At 38.3% G+C, this 22,791-nt stretch overlaps 1 protein-coding gene across 1 annotated transcript; it reads left to right on the forward strand.

Annotated features, from left to right (window-relative positions):
- The first annotated feature begins 15,164 nt into the window (after positions 1-15,164).
- LOC123752898 (U1 small nuclear ribonucleoprotein C-like) lies at positions 15,165-15,751 on the forward strand. The gene is given in 2 exon segments (XM_045734922.2): positions 15,165-15,662; positions 15,665-15,751. Coding segments are annotated over 2 exon segments (573 nt in total). The 5' UTR covers positions 15,165-15,176.
- The last annotated feature ends 7,040 nt before the right edge of the window (positions 15,752-22,791 follow it).

Raw genomic sequence — 22,791 nt, forward strand, 5'->3', positions numbered from 1 at the left:
CTTGGGTAAATACTGGTTCGGTAACAGGGTTGTTGATTTGTGGAACCAATTACCGCGTAACGTGGTGGAGGTGGGGTCCGTCGATTGTTTCAAGCGTGGGTTGGACTTGAATAAGAACATAAGAACAAAGGCAACTGCAGAAGGCCTATTGGCCCATACGAGGCAGCTCCTATTTATAACCACCCAATCCCACTCATATACATGTCCAACCCGCGCTTGAAACAATCGAGGGACCCCACCTCCACCACGTTACGCGGTAATTGGTTCCACAAATCAACAACCCTAATACAGAACCAGTATTTACCCAAGTCTTTCCTAAATCTAAATTTATCCAATTTATACCCATTGTTTCGTGTTCTGTCTTGTGTTGATACTTTTAATACCCTTTTAATATCCCCTTTGTTGTGTCCATTCATCCACTTGTAAACCTCTATCATGTCACCCTTAACTCTTCGCCTTTCCAGTGAATGCAATTTAAGCTTTGTTAATCTTTCTTCATATGGGAACACTTCTATGGAAGAAATGAAATGTATGCTCGTGATGGGGTGCATCTATCGAGAGCTGGGGTTGTTGCTGTTGCGAACTCGCTAGAAGAACATAAGAACATAAGAACATAAGAACAAAGGTAACTGCAGAAGGCCTATTGGCCCATACGAGGCAGCTCCTATTCTATAACCACCCAATCCCACTCATATACTTGTCCAACCCGTGCTTGAAACAATCGAGGGACCCCACCTCCACAATGTTACGCGGCAATTGGTTCCACAAATCAACAACCCTGTTACTGAACCAGTATTTACCCAAGTCTTTCCTAAATCTAAACTTATCCAATTTATATCCATTGTTTCGTGTTCTGTCCTGTGTTGATACTTTTAATACCCTATTAATATCCCCCCGGTTATGTCCATTCATCCACTTGTAAACCTCTATCATGTCACCCCTAACTCTTCGCCTTTCCAGTGAATGCAACTTAAGCTTTGTTAATCTTTCTTCATATGAAAGATTTCTAATTTGGGGAATTAACTTAGTCATCCTACGCTGGACACGTTCAAGTGAATTTATATCCATTCTATAATATGGCGACCAAAACTGAACTGCATAATCTAAATGGGGCCTAACTAGAGCAAGATATAGCTTGAGAACCACACCAGGTGTCTTGTTACTAACGCTGCGATTAATAAATCCAAGTGTCCGATTTGCCTTATTACGAACATTTATGCATTGATCCTTTTGTTTTAAATTCTTACTAATCATAACTCCCAGATCCCTTTCGCAATCCGACTTCGCAATCACAACACCATCTAGCTCGTATCTTGTAACTCTATCATCATTACCTAACCTCAGAACTTTACATTTATCAGCATTAAACTGCATCTGCCAATCCTTTGACCATTTCAAAACCCTATCTAGATCAACTTGAAGTGATAGTGAGTCCTCCTCCGAATTAATTTCCCTACCGATTTTCGTATCATCGGCAAATTTGCAAATGTTGCTACTCAAACCTGAATCTAAATCATTTATATATATTATAAACAACAGAGGTCCCAGGACAGAGCCTTGAGGCACTCCACTTACAACATTTTCCCACTCTGACTTGATTCCATTTATACTAACTCTCTGTTTCCTTTGGTATAGCCATGCCCTAATCCAGCATGGAAGTGGTTAGAGGTGTTTGTTTGGGTTTAAACTGTTAGTAGATAGAGGTATGGGAATTGATTTGGAGGAAGGAGGTAATAAAAGTATGTGTTTGTGGGAGAAAGGAATTGGCAAAACGATCAGGGAAAGAGAAGGTCCGCAAAATAACAATTCACTTAGGGTATATTACACTAACAGTAGAAGTCTAAGAAATAAAATTAACGAATTAAATGCTCTTGTCTGCACAGAAAAAATAGATATTATTGCACTTACCGAAACGTGGATGAATGTAGAAAATAGAGAACTATTAGCTGAATATCAAATATATGGATTTAAACTATTTCACACAGATAGATATATTAGACGAGGAGGTGGAGTAGCCATATATGTTAGGGACAATTTGAAATGTAGTCTCAAAGAGGGAATCAAAACAGAGCCACACACAGAAACTATTTGGATTGAATTAAACGAACATAAGAACAAAGGTAACTGCAGAAGGCCTATTGGCCCATACGAGGCAGCTCCTATTCTATAACCACCCAATCCCACTCATATACTTGTCCAACCCGTGCTTGAAACAATCGAGGGACCCCACCTCCACAATGTTACGCGGCAATTGGTTCCACAAATCAACAACCCTGTTACTGAACCAGTATTTACCCAAGTCTTTCCTAAATCTAAACTTATCCAATTTATATCCATTGTTTCGTGTTCTGTCCTGTGTTGATACTTTTAATACCCTATTAATATCCCCCCGGTTATGTCCATTCATCCACTTGTAAACCTCTATCATGTCACCCCTAACTCTTCGCCTTTCCAGTGAATGCAACTTAAGCTTTGTTAATCTTTCTTCATATGAAAGATTTCTAATTTGGGGAATTAACTTAGTCATCCTACGCTGGACACGTTCAAGTGAATTTATATCCATTCTATAATATGGCGACCAAAACTGAACTGCATAATCTAAATGGGGCCTAACTAGAGCAAGATATAGCTTGAGAACCACACCAGGTGTCTTGTTACTAACGCTGCGATTAATAAATCCAAGTGTCCGATTTGCCTTATTACGAACATTTATGCATTGATCCTTTTGTTTTAAATTCTTACTAATCATAACTCCCAGATCCCTTTCGCAATCCGACTTCGCAATCACAACACCATCTAGCTCGTATCTTGTAACTCTATCATCATTACCTAACCTCAGAACTTTACATTTATCAGCATTAAACTGCATCTGCCAATCCTTTGACCATTTCAAAACCCTATCTAGATCAACTTGAAGTGATAGTGAGTCCTCCTCCGAATTAATTTCCCTACCGATTTTCGTATCATCGGCAAATTTGCAAATGTTGCTACTCAAACCTGAATCTAAATCATTTATATATATTATAAACAACAGAGGTCCCAGGACAGAGCCTTGAGGCACTCCACTTACAACATTTTCCCACTCTGACTTGATTCCATTTATACTAACTCTCTGTTTCCTTTGGTATAGCCATGCCCTAATCCAGCTTAATATAGCACCCCCAATACCATGAGACTCTATTTTTTTAATCAGTCTTTCATGTGGCACTGTATCAAAAGCTTTGCTAAAGTCAAGGTATACAACATCGCAATCCTTACCACTATCAACTGCCTCAACAATGCTAGAATAAAAAGATAACAAATTTGTTAAACATGAACGGCCATTTATAAAACCATGTTGCGACTCAATTATTAATTTATGTTTTTCAAGATGAAGACGAATTTTATTTGCTATTATAGATTCGAGTAACTTTCCCACAATAGACGTTAGGCTAATTGGTCGATAGTTAGACGCAAGTGATCTATCTCCTTTCTTAAAAACTGGTATCACATTAGCAACTTTCCAAAACTCTGGCACTCTGCCTGACTCTATTGATTTATTAAATATGGTTGACAGTGGGTCACAAAGCTCCTCTTTGCATTCTTTAAGCACCCTAGCAAACACTTCATCCGGCCCTGGGGATTTGTTTGGTTTGAGTTTTACTATTTGTTTAAGAACATCCTCCCTGGTAACTGCTAAACTCGTCAACCTGTCCTCGTCCCCACCCACATAGACTTGTTCGGCTGAAGGCATATTGTTAAGTTCCTCTTTAGTAAATACAGATACAAAATATTTATTAAAAATACTACTCATCTCTTCATCACTATCTGTTATTTGACCTGTCTCAGTTTTTAATGGACCTATCCTTTCCCTAGTCTTAGTACGATATAACTGAAAAAACCCTTTAGGATTTGTCTTTGCTTGCCCTGCTATGCGAACTTCATAGTTTCTTTTTGCTTTCCTTATCTCTTTTTTAACATTTCTAACCAGTTGTACGAATTCCTGTTCTAAAGTGACCTCCCCATTTTTAATCCTTTTGTACCAAGCTCTCTTTTTACCTATAAGGTTCTTCAAATTCTTTGTTATCCACTTTGGGTCATTAGTATACGATCTATTCAATTTGTATGGTATACTACGTTCCTGTGCTTTGTTTAGAATATTCTTAAATAAGTTATATATTGAATCCACATCGAAATTCCCATTTAAGTCACCTATCGCTGGGTTCATGTCTCGCTCCAAGACCGGCCCACACCCCATACCCAAGCCTTTCCAATCAATTTGACCCAAAAAATTTCTTAGGCTATTAAAATCAGCTTTTCGAAAATCAGGCACTTTAACAGAATTTTCTCCTACTGGTCTATTCCATTCTATGCTAAATCTGATTTCTTTGTGATCACTGCTCCCTAGCTCACTCCCTATTTCGATGTCATTAATTTGCGTTTCCCTGTTAGTTAACACTAAATCTAAAATATTATTTTCCCGTGTTGGTTCCTTAATGTGTTGCGTAAGAAAGCAATCGTCAATTAATTCTAGAAAATCTTCTGCTTCACTATTCCCTGTTTTGTTCAACCAGTTTATTCCACTAAAATTAAAGTCACCCATGACATAAATACTGTTAGATCTAGATGCTCTAGATATTTCATCCCATAGATGCTTTGCTTCCATTCTGTCTAAATTTGGTGGCCTATATATTACTCCTATTATAATATTATTAGCTTTTTCGTTTAATTCAATCCAAATAGTTTCTGTGTGTGGCTCTGTTTTGATTCCCTCTTTGAGACTACATTTCAAATTGTCCCTAACATATATGGCTACTCCACCTCCTCGTCTAGTATATCTATCTGTGTGAAATAGTTTAAATCCATATATTTGATATTCAGCTAATAGTTCTCTATTTTCTACATTCATCCACGTTTCGGTAAGTGCAATAATATCTATTTTTTCTGTGCAGACAAGAGCATTTAATTCGTTAATTTTATTTCTTAGACTTCTACTGTTAGTGTAATATACCCTAAGTGAATTGTTATTTTGCGGACCTTCTCTTTCCCTGATCGTTTTGCCAATTCCTTTCTCCCACAAACACATACTTTTATTACCTCCTTCCTCCAAATCAATTCCCATACCTCTATCTACTAACAGTTTAAACCCAAACAAACACCTCTAACCACTTCTTCTAGCGAGTTCGCAACAGCAACAACCCCAGCTCTCGATAGATGCACCCCATCACGGGCATACATTTCATTTCTTCCATAGAAGTGTTCCCAGTTGTCTATGAAAGATATTGCATTTGATTTGCAATATCTTTCCAGCCGGCAATTGACACCAAGTGCCCTCGATATCCATTCATTTCCCACTCCCTTTCTTGGAAGAATGCCACATATGATCGGGATTCCTCCCTTGCTCCTAACTAACTCTATGGCTGTTTTATACCTAAAAAGATAAATATATATATACGAAAAAGCTAATAATATTATAATAGGAGTAATATATAGGCCACCAAATTTAGACAGTATGGAAGCAAAGCATCTATGGGATGAAATATCTAGAGCATCTAGATCTAACAGTATTTATGTCATGGGTGACTTTAATTTTAGCAGAATAAACTGGTTGAACAAAACAGGGAATAGTGAAGCAGAAGATTTTCTAGAATTAATTGACGATTGCTTTCTTACGCAACACATTAAGGAACCAACACGGGAAAATAATATTTTAGATTTAGTGTTAACTAACAGGGAAACGCAAATTAATGACATCGAAATAGGGAGTGAGCTAGGGAGCAGTGATCACAAAGAAATCAGATTTAGCATAGAATGGAATAGACCAGTAGGAGAAAATTCTGTTAAAGTGCCAGATTTTCGAAAAGCTGATTTTAATAGCCTAAGAAATTTTTTGGGTCAAATTGATTGGAAAGGCTTGGGTATGGGGTGTGGGCCGGTCTTGGAGCGAGACATGAACCCAGCGATAGGTGACTTAAATGGGGATTTCGATGTGGATTCAATATATAACTTATTTAAGAATATTCTAAACAAAGCACAGGAACGTAGTATACCATACAAATTGAATCGATCGTATACTAATGACCCAAAGTGGATAACAAAGAATTTGAAGAACCTTATAGGTAAAAAGAGAGCTTGGTACAAAAGGATTAAAAATGGGGAGGTCACTTTAGAACAGGAATTCGTACAACTGGTTAGAAATGTTAAAAAAGAGATAAGGAAAGCAAAAAGAAACTATGAAGTTCGCATAGCAGGGCAAGCAAAGACAAATCCTAAAGGGTTTTTTCAGTTATAGCGTACTAAGACTAGGGAAAGGATAGGTCCATTAAAAACTGAGACAGGTCAAATAACAGATAGTGATGAAGAGATGAGTAGTATTTTTAATAAATATTTTGTATCTGTATTTACTAAAGAGGAACTTAACAATATGCCTTCAGCCGAACAAGTCTATGTGGGTGGGGACGAGGACAGGTTGACGAGTTTAGCAGTTACCAGGGAGGATGTTCTTAAACAAATAGTAAAACTCAAACCAAACAAATCCCCAGGGCCGGATGAAGTGTTTGCTAGGGTGCTTAAAGAATGCAAAGAGGAGCTTTGTGACCCACTGTCAACCATATTTAATAAATCAATAGAGTCAGGCAGAGTGCCAGAGTTTTGGAAAGTTGCTAATGTGATACCAGTTTTTAAGAAAGGAGATAGATCACTTGCGTCTAACTATCGACCAATTAGCCTAACGTCTATTGTGGGAAAGTTACTCGAATCTATAATAGCAAATAAAATTCGTCTTCATCTTGAAAAACATAAATTAATAATTGAGTCGCAACATGGTTTTATAAATGGCCGTTCATGTTTAACAAATTTGTTATCTTTTTATTCTAGCATTGTTGAGGCAGTTGATAGTGGTAAGGATTGCGATGTTGTATACCTTGACTTTAGCAAAGCTTTTGATACAGTGCCACATGAAAGACTGATTAAAAAAATAGAGTCTCATGGTATTGGGGGTGCTATATTAAGCTGGATTAGGGCATGGCTATACCAAAGGAAACAGAGAGTTAGTATAAATGGAATCAAGTCAGAGTGGGAAAATGTTGTAAGTGGAGTGCCTCAAGGCTCTGTCCTGGGACCTCTGTTGTTTATAATATATATAAATGATTTAGATTCAGGTTTGAGTAGCAACATTTGCAAATTTGCCGATGATACGAAAATCGGTAGGGAAATTAATTCGGAGGAGGACTCACTATCACTTCAAGTTGATCTAGATAGGGTTTTGAAATGGTCAAAGGATTGGCAGATGCAGTTTAATGCTGATAAATGTAAAGTTCTGAGGTTAGGTAATGATGATAGAGTTACAAGATACGAGCTAGATGGTGTTGTGATTGCGAAGTCGGATTGCGAAAGGGATCTGGGAGTTATGATTAGTAAGAATTTAAAACAAAAGGATCAATGCATAAATGTTCGTAATAAGGCAAATCGGACACTTGGATTTATTAATCGCAGCGTTAGTAACAAGACACCTGGTGTGGTTCTCAAGCTATATCTTGCTCTAGTTAGGCCCCATTTAGATTATGCAGTTCAGTTTTGGTCGCCATATTATAGAATGGATATAAATTCACTTGAACGTGTCCAGCGTAGGATGACTAAGTTAATTCCCCAAATTAGAAATCTTTCATATGAAGAAAGATTAACAAAGCTTAAGTTGCATTCACTGGAAAGGCGAAGAGTTAGGGGTGACATGATAGAGGTTTACAAGTGGATGAATGGACATAACCGGGGGGATATTAATAGGGTATTAAAAGTATCAACACAGGACAGAACACGAAACAATGGATATAAATTGGATAAGTTTAGATTTAGGAAAGACTTGGGTAAATACTGGTTCAGTAACAGGGTTGTTGATTTGTGGAACCAATTGCCGCGTAACATTGTGGAGGTGGGGTCCCTCGATTGTTTCAAGCACGGGTTAGACAAGTATATGAGTGGGATTGGGTGGTTATAGAATAGGAGCTGCCTCGTATGGGCCAATAGGCCTTCTGCAGTTACCTTTGTTCTTATGTTCTTATGTTCTTATGAAAGATTTCTAATTTTGGGAATTAACTTAGTCATCCTACGCTGGACACGTTCAAGCGAATTTATTTCCGTTCTATAGTACGGCGTGTGGGAACCGACCTGTGAGATTTATATTTATTTAATTTATATGCAGCAATGCTTTAGGCATTGTATGTACTAGCTCTACCTATAGTCAACCAATCCTTGTATAAATTTATTGTATGTATGTACCTTACCTAAATAAAATTGTATTGTATTGTATTGTATATGAATTTATATAGAATTTATATTTACGTTAATTTATATACTTCGATAGCAATTTGTATAATGATAAGTGGACTGTATTTCTGCAATGATCTCATAATCTCACAAATCGATCCTCTACACATTAGGGGGGTTTATATTAAATTTATATATATGCAGCCAATCAAACTACAGTATTAACTACACATTGAAGAGGTTCCTTATCTTATTGTACAGCAGGCCTTAGTCCACCAGGTATAACCAGGATGTAGACACCAAATTATCCTCTTTGAGGTAGCTTCCATCACCCAGTAACTGGTACACAAAGCATGCTTCCTCGTCTTGACCTGTCAAAAGGGCGCTAGCTGTAAAGCCAGAATCTTAATATATGACAGCTATATCAGAGAAAACACTGTACATGGAACCATAAAGACCTGGCTTAATTACCTTTAGTATGAGGCGATCTCGTGCTCTAACCTGCCACCCTATCTAATGACATTAATGGCCATAAATAATAGATAAATGGGTTTCGGCAGAACACTTAACTTGTATTTGTTGACAGCGTGTTGATGATGGTACACCTTTGGTTTCCATAACACTTCGTCCAAGTAAAATTAACAGGAGCCGAATTGCTCCCATGCCTCTGGTCTAAGTACAATAACAATGGCTGACCACTCCCTCACAACTGACGCTACTGGCATACATTGTCCAGATGACAGTAAGTGATAGAAGGGTCACATTTACTCTATTTTAATTCTGATAATTAAGTTAATTTATATGAGATGTTTTTATGATGGTAAAGTCCAAAGACTATTGTATTTAAGAATAGTTCCCACCATAATAGGTGGTGAATTTATAATAGTATGTGGTAATGATATCCCGTTTTCTGTAGACGGAAATTCCACTACAAATTACATTTTCTATGGGTAACTTGTTTATACAACACAGCAATATTATCTGTCTGTATGATATTATTAAATGGTGTCGGATTTTCCGACATAATTCCCCAGGGGCTGCTCACGGGTCGAAGTCCTATTTAGAACAGACGAACACCGATACTCCTCCTTCGAATTATTAGATTAATTTGATGTTAGTAGTTAGTAATCACACATTTGTGCGCCTGTTCGTACAGGACGGATGTCCTGTACTAGAGTTGCAGGGGTTAGAAGTCTAATGCAATTTCATTTCCCTGTTAACTCTTGAAAGGCTAAAATTCAAGCCTAATTACATATTATTTAACCCAGAAGACTGAATGTGATCAAGTACTACAGTCAAGTATGATTCAGGGACTGCAGTGAGATCAGTGACATTAGATATAACTTGAAGTTTGTTCAGGTAACTGGTCACTGATATATAAACACTGAGGCCCAAGGAATACATCTTGATTAAATAATAAATGTATCAAATCAGTCATCAGATTTATTGGGGTTTAATTTAGTTAATTGATTCAGAAGATTGAATAGCTCATCATTAAAGTAAAGTATGGTTCTGAGACTGCAGTGGGTTCAGTGACATTGGTCGCAGTGACTTGTAACTGTTTAGGCTACTGTTCACTGATTTGCCACTGAGGCCTCATGAACTCATCTTCAGCTTTAAATGATGATACTAACATCAACCTCTGTTGGTATAGTCAGCTGTAATCTCCTTAGTATAATACTACTGGAGAAATATAATCAGCTGACAAATTTAGATTTCTACTGGTATTGTTTATCTGCAGGCATAGGTCTCCCCAGGCTTGATACTGGGCCTGAGAGTAATTTACCTCCTGCAGAGTTTAACATGGTTATGCCCTGATATTTAGTAGGGCTACCGATGAATCGATGGCAATAGTCTGTCCCAACAAGGAGACCGAAGTCGGTGAGGTGATCAGACTTAATATTATCTGCCAGTTTTATTCCTCTATTTCTCAGGAATTTGGCTGTTGCTCTCAGACCTTGAACTTGTAGGTCTACTGGTATTTTGTCCACCACAATGGCTTGTACTCTACAGACGTACCTGCCTAAACGTACTGATGGTTGTACCACCTGGTAGACTTGAGGTCCTGCATCTGTTATAAACCCTGAGATGTTGAATGTCATCTGGGCTACAGGCTTTAATTGTAGTTCATCTGCCAACCTTTTAGTGACATATGTTCTCTGGGACCCTTGGTCAAACAACCCACGGGTATGGACCTTGGCACTCTTATTCAGGATGGTAATTTGGGCAGTAGGCAAAGTCGTATTACCTTTAGACTTTGCCGATTGGACACTCTTTGTTTGTTGCACCTTGCAGTACTGTACTGTGGTGGGAATGCAATCTTCCACCTTGGGTCTTGAATACGTTAATTTCGTATATTTGCACAGTGCTGCATGGTGCCTACCTCTTCTACACCTGTTGCAGGTGTTGAATTGGGTATCACAATAGTCTATGTTGTGTGACTTGAGACACCTTGAACATCTCCCTAATTCCTGGAGTCGCTCAATACGAGTGTCTCTGGTTGGATAATTAGCACAACAGTATGTTGAATGTTTCTTTTTGCAGAACATACATGTCCCCCAGCCTACTGCACGTTTGGAAGATACCGGTTTGGGTGAACTAGTAACAGTAGGCTTGGAGGATTCTGCTGCATTGTCAGATTTTCTGCAACTTGATGTTAGAGTAATTGGCTGATGTTTATTTGGGGAAGTTGTTTTACCCTTTAATTGACTATTATTTTCTATTACTGAAGGCTTGCATGAGGCTTTAACTTCCTCATTTGCTCGTCGTTTGTTTATGATGGAATGTAAACCTTCAGTGATGTCCTGTACTGTCAGGATGGTGTTATGTTGATGTGCATATAATTCATCTAGTATATCGCTGGACAATTTTCGTTGAAGGACTACTTTGATCATCCATTCACTAGTAGTTATATCAACCTTAAGACTGAATGTTCTTAGTAATGACTCAAACTCCATGCTGAAGGATTGTAATGAGTCAGCAGTCTGATCAGGTTGAGGTAAATCCAACAATTGTAGTACTAGATGTATGACAGTTTTCTCATTGCCAGCATTATCCCTAGGAGGCTGGACTGGGAAATTAGCGCTGTCGCTATTTTCATTTACATTTTCTACTACTGGTTCAACTTCACCTCTAGCTTGGAGGCATGTTAACTTAGTAGCCTCAGGTATTGGGTTTTCAGAATCCACAGAGACTGTGGATAAATTGTCTGAGAACTGCTTAATTTCTGGTGGTATAATATTGGGTGAAGCTGTAGTGGGTGAAGCTTTACTGGGTGAAGCTTTATCCTTGTTGATTAAAGGATCTAATCTTGCTTGACATTTATTCTCAAAAAGATCCAGATCATCCATAACATTATCTACTTTATTTGATGTACTGGCTAATTGTTCTGATTCAATTATCCTGTGTAAATGTTTCAACCTGCCTTGAGTTTCTTCTTCATATTGTGCTAGGTCAGACAGGAATGGTTCCACATCTTCAACTACTATGTCGTCGTCGTCGTGGACCTGATTTTGGTAAGATTTCCTATTTGCTTTCAATATATGCAATTGGGTTTGAATCTGTAACAGTGGTATTTTCAACCGACGATAATTAATTACAGGATCATATAACAACTGTTCATATTGGTCGAGATCTCTTGTCAGTTGGCGTTTACGTGCTACTAAAGCACGCTTTGCTTTCTGTGGATTAGTCATGGTGACTTGTTAATTGGGCACCACTGGCTCATAAATTGTGAGCAAGTACTGATGGTAGCCTAGGGTAAAATTTCTGCACTCACTAGGCGATAATCCTACCTCTACTAGAGGTTAGCACTTAAAATTAATACACATTATATATATACAATCATACACACTAATGATTTGAGTGATAAACCAGTTTTATTTATATTTATAAACCAGGGTATATGGAAGTACCTTTAGGTTAGCTCTTCTATATCACCCTAGGATGGTATAGACACTAATTAATCACTCAAAGGTGTAATGATCATAAGTAAATTATTATATATACAACTCAACTCGAGTTGATAAAAATTACACCCAAAATAGGGTCTGGCCCATTCATTAATGGCGCTAGGTTGTTCAATATAGTACAACTAGACTATGGTAATAATGGGACTAGGATGAACAATAAATAGTTCAACTAGTCAACGGTAATATCCTACCCTGTTGTGGGTTGGCAATTAGTAAATATTATACTGTGATCACTAGAGCAATATATATTAAATAATTCTCTATTTTGGGGAAATAATATACACAATTATTGATAATAGCCTCTTAATTAGCCTCTATAAAACTTCTAATATTATCAAGAAGTAGTAAATATTATTAGTGACCTCGCGAAATAAAGTCCACAAAATTCGTAGATAATCTCTCGCGAAATTTAACACCACGAAATCCGTGAACAATCTCGCGACACAGCCACTAATTTGGCTGGCTTCAATATTAGCGCTGTCATCTCACGGAATAACACGCCACCAAATATCTGTGGGTGTCCCTGAAACCGCTGATGAGGCTGATCTGAACTGAGCGGGGCTCGTGAACTCGCTCGAGGCAACGCCGCCGTCTTTGACTGCTGGCTTTGTATAAATCACACTGCACTAGTATATTTAATGAATCCACTGGTTAACTGGTTCATCCGGTACTAAGATGACCAAATGTGGGTTCAAAGGACCAAATAATCCGGTTCCGAAGGTCCAAATAATGTGGGAACCGACCTGTGAGATTTATATTTATTTAATTTATATGAATTTATATAGAATTTATATTTACGTTAATTTATATACTTCGATAGCAATTTGTATAATGATAAATGGACTGTATTTCTGCAATGATCTCATAATCTCACAAATCGATCCTCTACACATTAGGGGGGGTTTATATTAAATTTATATATATGCAGCCAATCAAAGTACAGTATTAACTACACATTGAAGAGATTCCTTATCTTATTGTACAGCAGGCCTTAGTCCACCAGGTATAACCAGGATGTAGACACCAAATTATCCTCTTTGAGGTAGCTTCCATCATCCAGTAACTGGTACACAAAGCATGCTTCCTCGTCTTGACCTGTCAAAAGGGCGCTAGCTGTAAAGCCAGAATCCTAATATATGACATCTATATTAGAGAAAACACTGTACATGGAACCATAAAGACCTGGCTTAATTACCTTTAGTATGAGGCGATCTCGTGCTCTAACCTGCTCACCCTATCTAATGACATTAATGGCCATAAATGATAGATAAATGGGTTTCGGCAGAACACTTAACTTGTATTTGTTGACAGCGTGTTGATGATGGTACACCTTTGGTTTCCATAACACTTCGTCCAAGTAAAATTAACAGGAGCCGAATTGCTCCCATGCCTCTGGTCTAAGTACAATAACAATGGCTGACCACTCCCTCACAACTGACGCTACTGGCCTACATTGTCCAGATGACAGTAAGTGATAGAAGGGTCACATTTACTCTATTTTAATTCTGATAATTAAGTTAATTTATATGAGATGTTTTTATGATGGTAAAGTCCAAAGACTAATGTATTTAAGAATAATTCCCACCATAATAGGTGGTGAATTTATAATAGTATGTGGTATTGATATCCCGTTTTCTATAGACGGAAATTCCACTACAAATTACATTTTCTATCGGTAACTTGTTTATACAACACAGCAATATTATCTGTCTGTATGATATTATTAAATGGTGTCGGATTTTCTGACACGGCGATCAAAACTGAACTGCATAATCTAAATGGGGCTTAACCAGAGCAAGATATAGCTAAAGAACCACACCAGGTGTCTTGTTACTAATGCTTCGATTAATAAATCCTAGTGTCCTATTTGCCTTATTACAAACATTCATGTATTGATCCTTTTGTTTTAAATTCTTACTTATCATAACTCTCAGATCCCTTTTGCAATTCGACTTCGCGATCTCAAAACCATCTAGCTCGTATCTTGTAACTCTATCATCATTACCTAGCCTCAGAACTTTACATTTATCAGCATTAAACTGCATCTGCCAATCTTTTGACCATTTCAAAACTCTATTTTGATCAACTTGAAGTGATAGTGAGTCTTCTTCCGTGTTAATTTCCCTACCGATTTTTGTATCATCTGCAAATTTACAGATGTTGCTACTCAAACCTGAATCTAAATCATTTATATATATTATAAACAACAGAGGTCCCAGGACAGAGCCTTGAGGCACTCCACTAACAACATTATCCCACTCTGACTTAACTCCATTTATACTAACTCTGTTTCTTTTGGTATAGCCATGCCTTAATCCAACTTAATATAGCACCCCCAATACCATGAGCCTCTATTTTGTTAATCAGTCTTTCATGTGACACTGTATTAAAATCTTTGCTAAAGTCAAGGTACACAAACATCGCAAACTTTACTACTATCAACTGCCTCAACTATGCTGGAATAAAAAGATAGCAAATTTGTTAAACATGAACGGCCATTTGTAAAACCATGTTACGACTCATTTATTAATTTATGTTTTTCAATATGACGACGATCTTGTGGTATTTTTATTGAGTAGTTTATTATTTATTTTATTGTGGTAGTTTATTGAGGTAATAAGATACATCTCAAAATGATAGAGTAGCTTAGGGTATTTCTACCCCTCTTTTTATTCATAAATAGCCTAAACATTCACATTTATTAATATGATGCATTTTTAAACTTTAATGCTTTATCGGAATGTAAAACATAAAATACTTTATTAACAAAACGGAGAGACAAGTTCCAGCATCCAGCAACTTCTGGCGCCTGAGGTAGCAGCTATATAATCCTAAGCAGCCGCGGGTTGGTCAGTTACCGCCCCACACCTGTGATAGCTAAGTCCACTACGGGCTCACCATAGCTTGAAATCTTTTATTCCAAGTAGGTCATTGGACCCAAACATAACCTGACGACGCTCAATCATGCCAAAATACTACTGTGATTACTGCGACACCTACCTCACACATGACTCTCCCTCGGTGCGGAAGACTCACTGCGAGGGGCGAAAACACAAGGAAAATGTCAAAATGTACTACCAGAAGTGTATGGAGGACCAAGCTCAGTCTCTGATTGATGCAACAACTGCTGCATTTAGAGCGAGGAAGATTCCAAAGGGAGCAGCCATTCCTCCACCGAGCAGCATGCAAGGAGGACCAGTAGGTCCTGTTGGGCAAGAAGGTACATTCGATTCAGGGCCTCAGAACATGGGTGGTCCTGGAGGTCCCCCAATAGGGCCAGGAATGGGGAACATGGGCCCTCCAGGCATGGCTGGTGCCAGACAACCAGGCAACATGGGTATGCCCCTAATGGGTCCAAGAGGACCCATGATGGGGCCACCAATGATGGGTGGCTCAAGCATGCCACCAGGTATGATGCCTCCAATGGGTGGTCCCATGGGATCAATGGGACTCCACAGATGTCTGGACATCCACAGATGTCTGGACCTCCACAGATGTCTGGACCTCCACAGATGTCTGGACAATCACAGATGTCTTGACATTCACAGATGTCTGGACCTCCACAGATGGCTGGACATCCGCAAATGTCTGGACATCCACAGATGTCTGGACATCCACAGATGTCTGGACATCCACACATGGCTGGATATCCGCAGATGTCTGGACCTCAGATGATGGCTGGACATCCACAAATGTCTGGACCTCCACAGAGAAGACCATAAATCATTTATTTATTTATTTATTTTTATTTATGCATATACAAGAATGTACATAAGGAATGTGAGGATACAAATATGGTAATTACAGTCTTGTAAAGCCACTAGCACGCGCAGCGTTTCGGGCAGGTCCTTAATCTAAGAAAATTTTAAGGAGGTAAATACTTGCAAAATTTATAGACAAAAAAATGATAACAGATTACATTGAATGAAAAAAAGATGAGAGAAAATTATAGGTACAGTATATTAAAGCACATAGGTAGCTATGATTGATTGCAATGACAGCTTAAAATGGTAGTTGACAACAAATTGGTAGGCACAATACAGCAGAAACAATATAAGATTGATTGCAATGACAGCTTGAATGTTAGTTGACAAAAAATTGGTAGTCACAATACAGCATATGGCTAGCACATAAAAGAAGACAGCAATGAACACAATGATAAGGTTGTTTGATATTACATAAAAATTAGGAGATTGGGTAACACTAGGTACAGAGCAAATTTAAAGCTCAGTGTAGGAAACTAAATAGATGAAGTTAGGTACTTTTTGGTTTTGCTTTTAAATAAGGCAAAAGTTTTACAGTTTTTCAATTCACTAGGGAGTGAGTTCCATAGACTAGGTCCCTTAATTTGCATAGAGTGTTTACACAGATTAAGTTTGACCCTGGGGATATCAAAGAGATATTTATTTCTGGTGTGGTGATAATGGGTCCTATTACATCTGTACAGGGAGAGTTTCAGAGCATGGTTTGCATTTAAGAACAGAGTTTTGTAAATGTAGTTGACACAAGAGAATGTGTGGAGGGAGTTAATATTTAGCAAGTTTAGAGATTTAAACAAGGGAGCTGAGTGTTGTCTGAAAGCAGAGTTAGTTATTATTCTGATAGCAGATTTTTGCTGTGTGATGATGGGCTTAAGGTGGTTTGCAGTGGTAGACCCTCATGCACAGATACCATAATTAAGATAGGGGTAGATTAGTGCATAATATAGTGAGAGGAGAGCAGAGTTAGGAACATAATATCTGATTTTGGAGAGTATACCAACTGTCTTAGAGACTTTCTTAGTTATGTGTTGAATGTGGGTGCTGAAGTTGAGTCTCTTGTCTAGGAATAGGCCAAGAAACTTGCCATCATTTTTATTACTGATGTTAATGTTGTCTATCTGTAGCTGAATTGCATTTGATGATTTGCTTCCAAATAAGATGTAGTAAGTCTTTTCGATGTTTAATGTTAGTTTGTTCGTTGACATCCATAAGTGGACTTTTTTTAATTCATTATTCACAACATTATTTAGTGTATGTGGGTTGAGGTTTGAGTAGATAAGGGTAGTATCGTCAGCAAACAATATAGGTTTGAGAATATTAGAGACATTAGGCAGATCGTTTATATATATAAGAAATAGAAGAGGTCCTAAGATGCTGCCCTGTGGCACTCCAACGGTGATTGGTAGAGTGGAAGAAGTTGTATCATTGATATTGGTGTCTGTCACTAAGATAGGATCGGATGTAGTCAAGGGCAAGGCCTCGGATTCCATAATGCTGGAGTTTAAGTAAGAGGTAGTTGTGATTAACAGTATCAAAGGCTTTTCTTAGGTCAATGAAGAGTCCAATCGGAAACTCATTTTTGTCAAGGGCTGAGTAGATAATGTCAAGGAGACTAATTCTTGCATCATTGGTACTCTTTTGGGACCGGAAGCCAAACTGGCAGGGGCTGAGTATGTCGAATTTTACGAGGTAGGAATAGAGCTGTTTGTAAATATTTTTTTCAAATATTTTTGATAGAATGGGTAGATTTGATATTGGTCTATAATTGTTTATGTCCGCCGGATTGCCTCCTTTATGGACTGGCGTTACTCTTGCTTTTTTGAGGATATCAGGGAAGGTGTGACACTCTATAGATTTGTTGAACAGTAGTGCTATGGGTGGGGCAAGGGCATGGGAGGCTCTCTTGTACACAATGGACGGAATTTCACTGGTGTTCCCTGCCTTGGTTTTTAGAGAGTGTATGATGGACACAACATCTGCTGGGCTGATTGGTGAAAGGAGAAGAGAGTTTGGATAGCTGCCTGAGAGATATGTGTTAATATGTGTCTGAGTCTGTGGGATTTTACTGGCAAGATTAGCACCAACCGATGAAAAGAAACTATTAAATTCATTTGCCATTTCTAAATCAGTTGACGGTATATCCCCATCCTTGTAGAGTTTTATTTGGTTATGTGAGTGTTGTTTAGTTCCTAGGATACTAGAGATAGTTTTCCAAGTGTTTTTCATGTTGCCTTTTGCTTCATTGAATCTATTCACATAATATGCAAGTTTTGCCTTTCTTATGATACTGGTAAGCATTGATGAGTACCTTTTAGCTACTTCCTTTGAAACTAGGCCAATCCTAACTTTCTTTTCATATTCATGTTTCTTGTTGATTGAGTTGAGAATGCCACTTGTGAGCCATGGATTGTTTAATCTTTTGTCAGTTACTTGCTTTGTAAGAAGGGGACAATGAAGGTTGTAGAGGCTTAGAGTTTTGGAGAGGAAGAGGTTAGCTAATGAATTTATATCATGGGTATTATTGAATTCAGAATCCCAGTTAATATTGTGAAGTGCCTCTGTAAGATTGTCTAAAGCTGATTCACTGTGTAGCCTAAATGAAAGTTTCTTGCTTTTTGGTGGTGTTATGTCCATGTTTGCTATGAGAAAGGTAGGATAGTGGTCAGTTGTTCTGTCGTAGATTATACCAGATACAAGGGGAGCTGTTATGTTTGTCCATATGTGGTCCAAGGTAGTGGCTGATGTTTGAGTGACTCGGGTAGGTTTGGTGATAGTGGGGATTAGCATACAGGAGTTCATGCTGTTAAGGAAATAGTCAACTTGAGAGCAATTTTGTTGACCCAGGTCAATATTAAAGTCTCCTCCCAGAATGATGTGGTTTTTGTTGAGATTGTTGTTTATAATAAGATTCCTTAGGTTGTCTGAGAAAGAAGCTATGTTAGTATTAGGAAATCTATAGATGGCTCCAATAGTCAAAGAGGATTTAAGGGATTTAATTGTAAACTGAGCAAAAGTATATTCACAGTAGTCATCTCTGTCACTAATAACACTGTTTCAGATAAATGTATCTCGGTAATATATAGCTGTGCCACCACCTTTTTTATTAGGCCTACAGTTATGAATGGCTTTATAACCAGCTAAGTTGTAGAGTTGGGTATAGTCTTTATTTAGCCAAGTTTCTGTTAAAATAATGAACGATAGGTTAGTACCTAGTGCTGTGAGTAGTGCATTTAAATCGTCAAAATGTTTACCAAGTGATCTAACATTTTGGTTATAAACTGATAGATAGGTGCTATTTTGGAGTTTGTTTTTAGCCTGGTGTGCTGTGAAATTCTTGCAATAATGATGATCAATGTGCTGGTTGGTATAGATATGAGACAGAAGATTTTGATCAGGATCAATATCAGTGTGCATAGAGATGCAGAGGGATCACGATACAAGATACACGATAAAGCAAAACACAAGAATAAGAGCAGATACAATAAAATAGTAACAATTTAGAAGTAAAATAAAGATCCAATAGATAGCCAGGGAGGACACAGAAGTTACATAAAATAAAACACAAAAAATCAGTAGAGACTGACAATATAAATGTAAAATAAAAAATAATAAGAAAAATAATAATCATAAAAAAAATGATCTTGAAGATAATTAGCTTAGTAATGGTTAATTAACAGGGTAATAAAATAATTAACAGGGTAATAAAAATTTTCATATATATGTAGAGCATAAATAGGTGGCCGAGGGCCTATAGACACTTCAAGATGTTACACGACCAGAGATCACAAACATCTACCATCTACTTATGCTCACTTTATTGTATTTCAATCTATTATAATATGTATTGTAGCTAATAAGTTAATCATAAATATCAACAACACATGTTCAGTGAATATCGTAAAATAAATATTAAAGGAATTTCTGCTTGTTTAATTTATTCTGAATGTTAGAAGCACATCTCAGGTCTGTTGGCTGGTGTACTATAAGCATACCCAACCCGTTCTCGCAAATTCGTAAAGTCAATATTGACTTATTAACTACGTGCATAGGTGATATACTAAACATAATAGATACCCTTAAAAAGATTCATAGAAAACACCGACCTTACCTAACCTTGTTAGTATCTTAAGATAAGCATCTTATTGATACTAACAAGGTTAGGTAAGGTCGGTGTTTTCTATGAATCTTTTTAAGGGTATCTATTATGTTAAGTATGTCACCTATGCACATATTTAATAAGTCAATATTGACTTATTAAATTTGCGAGAACGGGTTGCATATAGTACACTCAATACTGCTGCCGGCATTCCACTCTTCCACAACCCTCTTTCCAGACTAAGACTCTTAAATCTTAATTTCCTCAGGACCTTTGGGTCTAAATTCTTCCCAGTAGGCTGTACATCGTACATGACGGAAGTTGGAGTTATCAGTTGGAGACCCAAACATTGGAGATGGGCTGCTCTCGGGACCTGACGAGGATGACAAGGGGATTATAATGTTGATTTATAAAGGCCTCAACTCACCTCAACGTGTCTCCCTCAACTTGCCTATTTGTGCCTGCAGAACCGAGCTCTGGCCCTTGGACCTCGCTTTTCTAGCAGTTGGTTGTCTAATGCCTGCAGAACCTATGGCCTATTTCTCTATCATACCTGCTTATAAAGTTATAAAAACAAAGGCAGAAGGCCTATTGGCCCATACGAGGCAGCTCCTATCTATAACCACCCAATCCCACTCATATACATGTCCAACCCACGCATGAAACAATCAAGGAACCTCACCTCCACCACATGTCTGGTGGGTGCTTGATGCAACGAGACAGTGAACATTTCCCCCATCCAGTGGCCTATTTCAGTAGGAAGGTCAAAGGACCAGAGGTTCCTTATTCGGCCACGGATCGGGAGGCGCTCGCAGTGGTAGAATCAGTTAGATATCTTTTTCAACGTCATTTTGTAATCTACACTGATCACAGAGCATTAACACACATTTTTAAGAAACGCACGAAATGCCCACGGATGTCACGATGGTCTCACGAATTGTCTGCACACTCATTCCAGATACTTTACAAGCCTGGACCGTCACATGTAGTGCCGGATACTTTAAGTAGGAACATCGCTACTATTAACGTTAACCAGAATATTGAAAACATTTCATCTGAGAAAATGAGAGAATTCCAAAGAATGAACCTGGATGGAAAGATATTATTGAATATTTAGAAGGGGGAAATTATCCGCCCAAAAATCGTAAATTTACAATGCATGAATTCGAGTTAAAGGAGGGAGTGTTATACTATGTAAATAGTCAGGCAGATCGAGCAGTATCCCAGCTAGTTATTGCAGACGAATTAAGATCGGCAGCATTAAAGCTGGCACATGCATCTAAGGTTGCAGGTCACCCGGGTATCTTTAAAACTCACTTGAAAGCAAAGTCTCTCTTTTATTTCCCGGGTATGTTGTCAGAAGTAATTAAGTACGTCAAGACTTGCCCCAATTCTCAGAGGAGAAAAGGTGCCCTTAAGGTACAAGCCTCACTACAGGAATTTCCGGATATTTCAGAACCGCTAGACCGAGTAGGGGCTGATTTGATTGATCTCCATTGCAACCATTCGGGCAATCGGTACGTGTTGGTATTAGTGGACCATCTGTCCAGATATACCACCTTGATCGCCATCCCTTAAAAGGATTCTCATACTGTTGCCCGAGCATTCTTGAACAGGTTCGTAACTGTATTTGGGCCTCCTAAAGTTTAAGTTACGGACCTAGGTCAGGAATTTAATGGGCAGATATTTAGGGATGTTTGTAAGATATTGGAGACAACCTCAACCTTTACAACAGCTTACCACCCTCAAGGAAACCGGATGACTGAACGTACCAGCCGTTCAGTTAAGGATATACTTGCAATCCTTGCTGAACGCGATGCAAACTCATGGGACGAACACCTACCTTATGTTCAGCTGGCTCTGAATACTGCTACCCACCAGTCTATTAATACCCAACCCCTTGCAATCATGCAAGGGGTTGGGTATTAATCATCCTTGAATCATCCTTGTTCACTGGTCAATCATGCAATTTCCCATCAAGTCTGCTTAACAGACACAATGTTGCGTATGGAGAGGATTATCCTTCAGAAGGTCTCAATAAAATGAGGAATGCTTGGAGAGTTGCAGCTGAGGTTTCAAGAATAGCACGGGGTCGTTATGCTCACTATTATGACAGGAATGTACGACCTCTGGAATTGAAGGAGGGCAGCCTTGTCTTGAGAATCAATGAAGCAGCACCCGCCAATCAGAGTAGGAAACTAGCTCCTAGATCTCAGAAAGTTCGGTAATACGTTCATTGCTTGTGGTGTGTGTCTATGTATGTATTAACACGATGTACTGAACGGGGTGAGAATAGCTTGAGCTACCTCATCCCTTTGTGTGTATTTTACCTCAATAAACTTATTTCAATTTCAATTTCACTATCTCCTAGATGGCGGGGGCCGTACAGAGTGACCAAGAAAGCCGGCCCTGTCAATGTTGTCATAATGGGAGTATTTGAGGATCAGGTGGAAAGAACTGTCCACATTAATAAGTTGAAGATTTATCATGCTAGGGAGGAACTGGAATTGCCTTCAGCAAGTCTAATTCCTGACCCATCAGAGCTGACTGGTAACTCAAATTACGAGTCAGATGGGGAGAATGACCCTCTGTCATCTCTCGTCAGTAGTCAAGTGCACTCTCGTCACCCCATGGTAACAAGATCTCGCACTGTATAGTAAAGGTTAAAGTAACTCCCTTAGTTAATATAATTTAGAATTCATTAGATTTTCCTGTAGATGCA

This window comes from Procambarus clarkii, chromosome 15, assembly GCF_040958095.1.
Source record: "Procambarus clarkii isolate CNS0578487 chromosome 15, FALCON_Pclarkii_2.0, whole genome shotgun sequence".
NCBI classification, from domain to species: domain Eukaryota; kingdom Metazoa; phylum Arthropoda; class Malacostraca; order Decapoda; family Cambaridae; genus Procambarus; species Procambarus clarkii.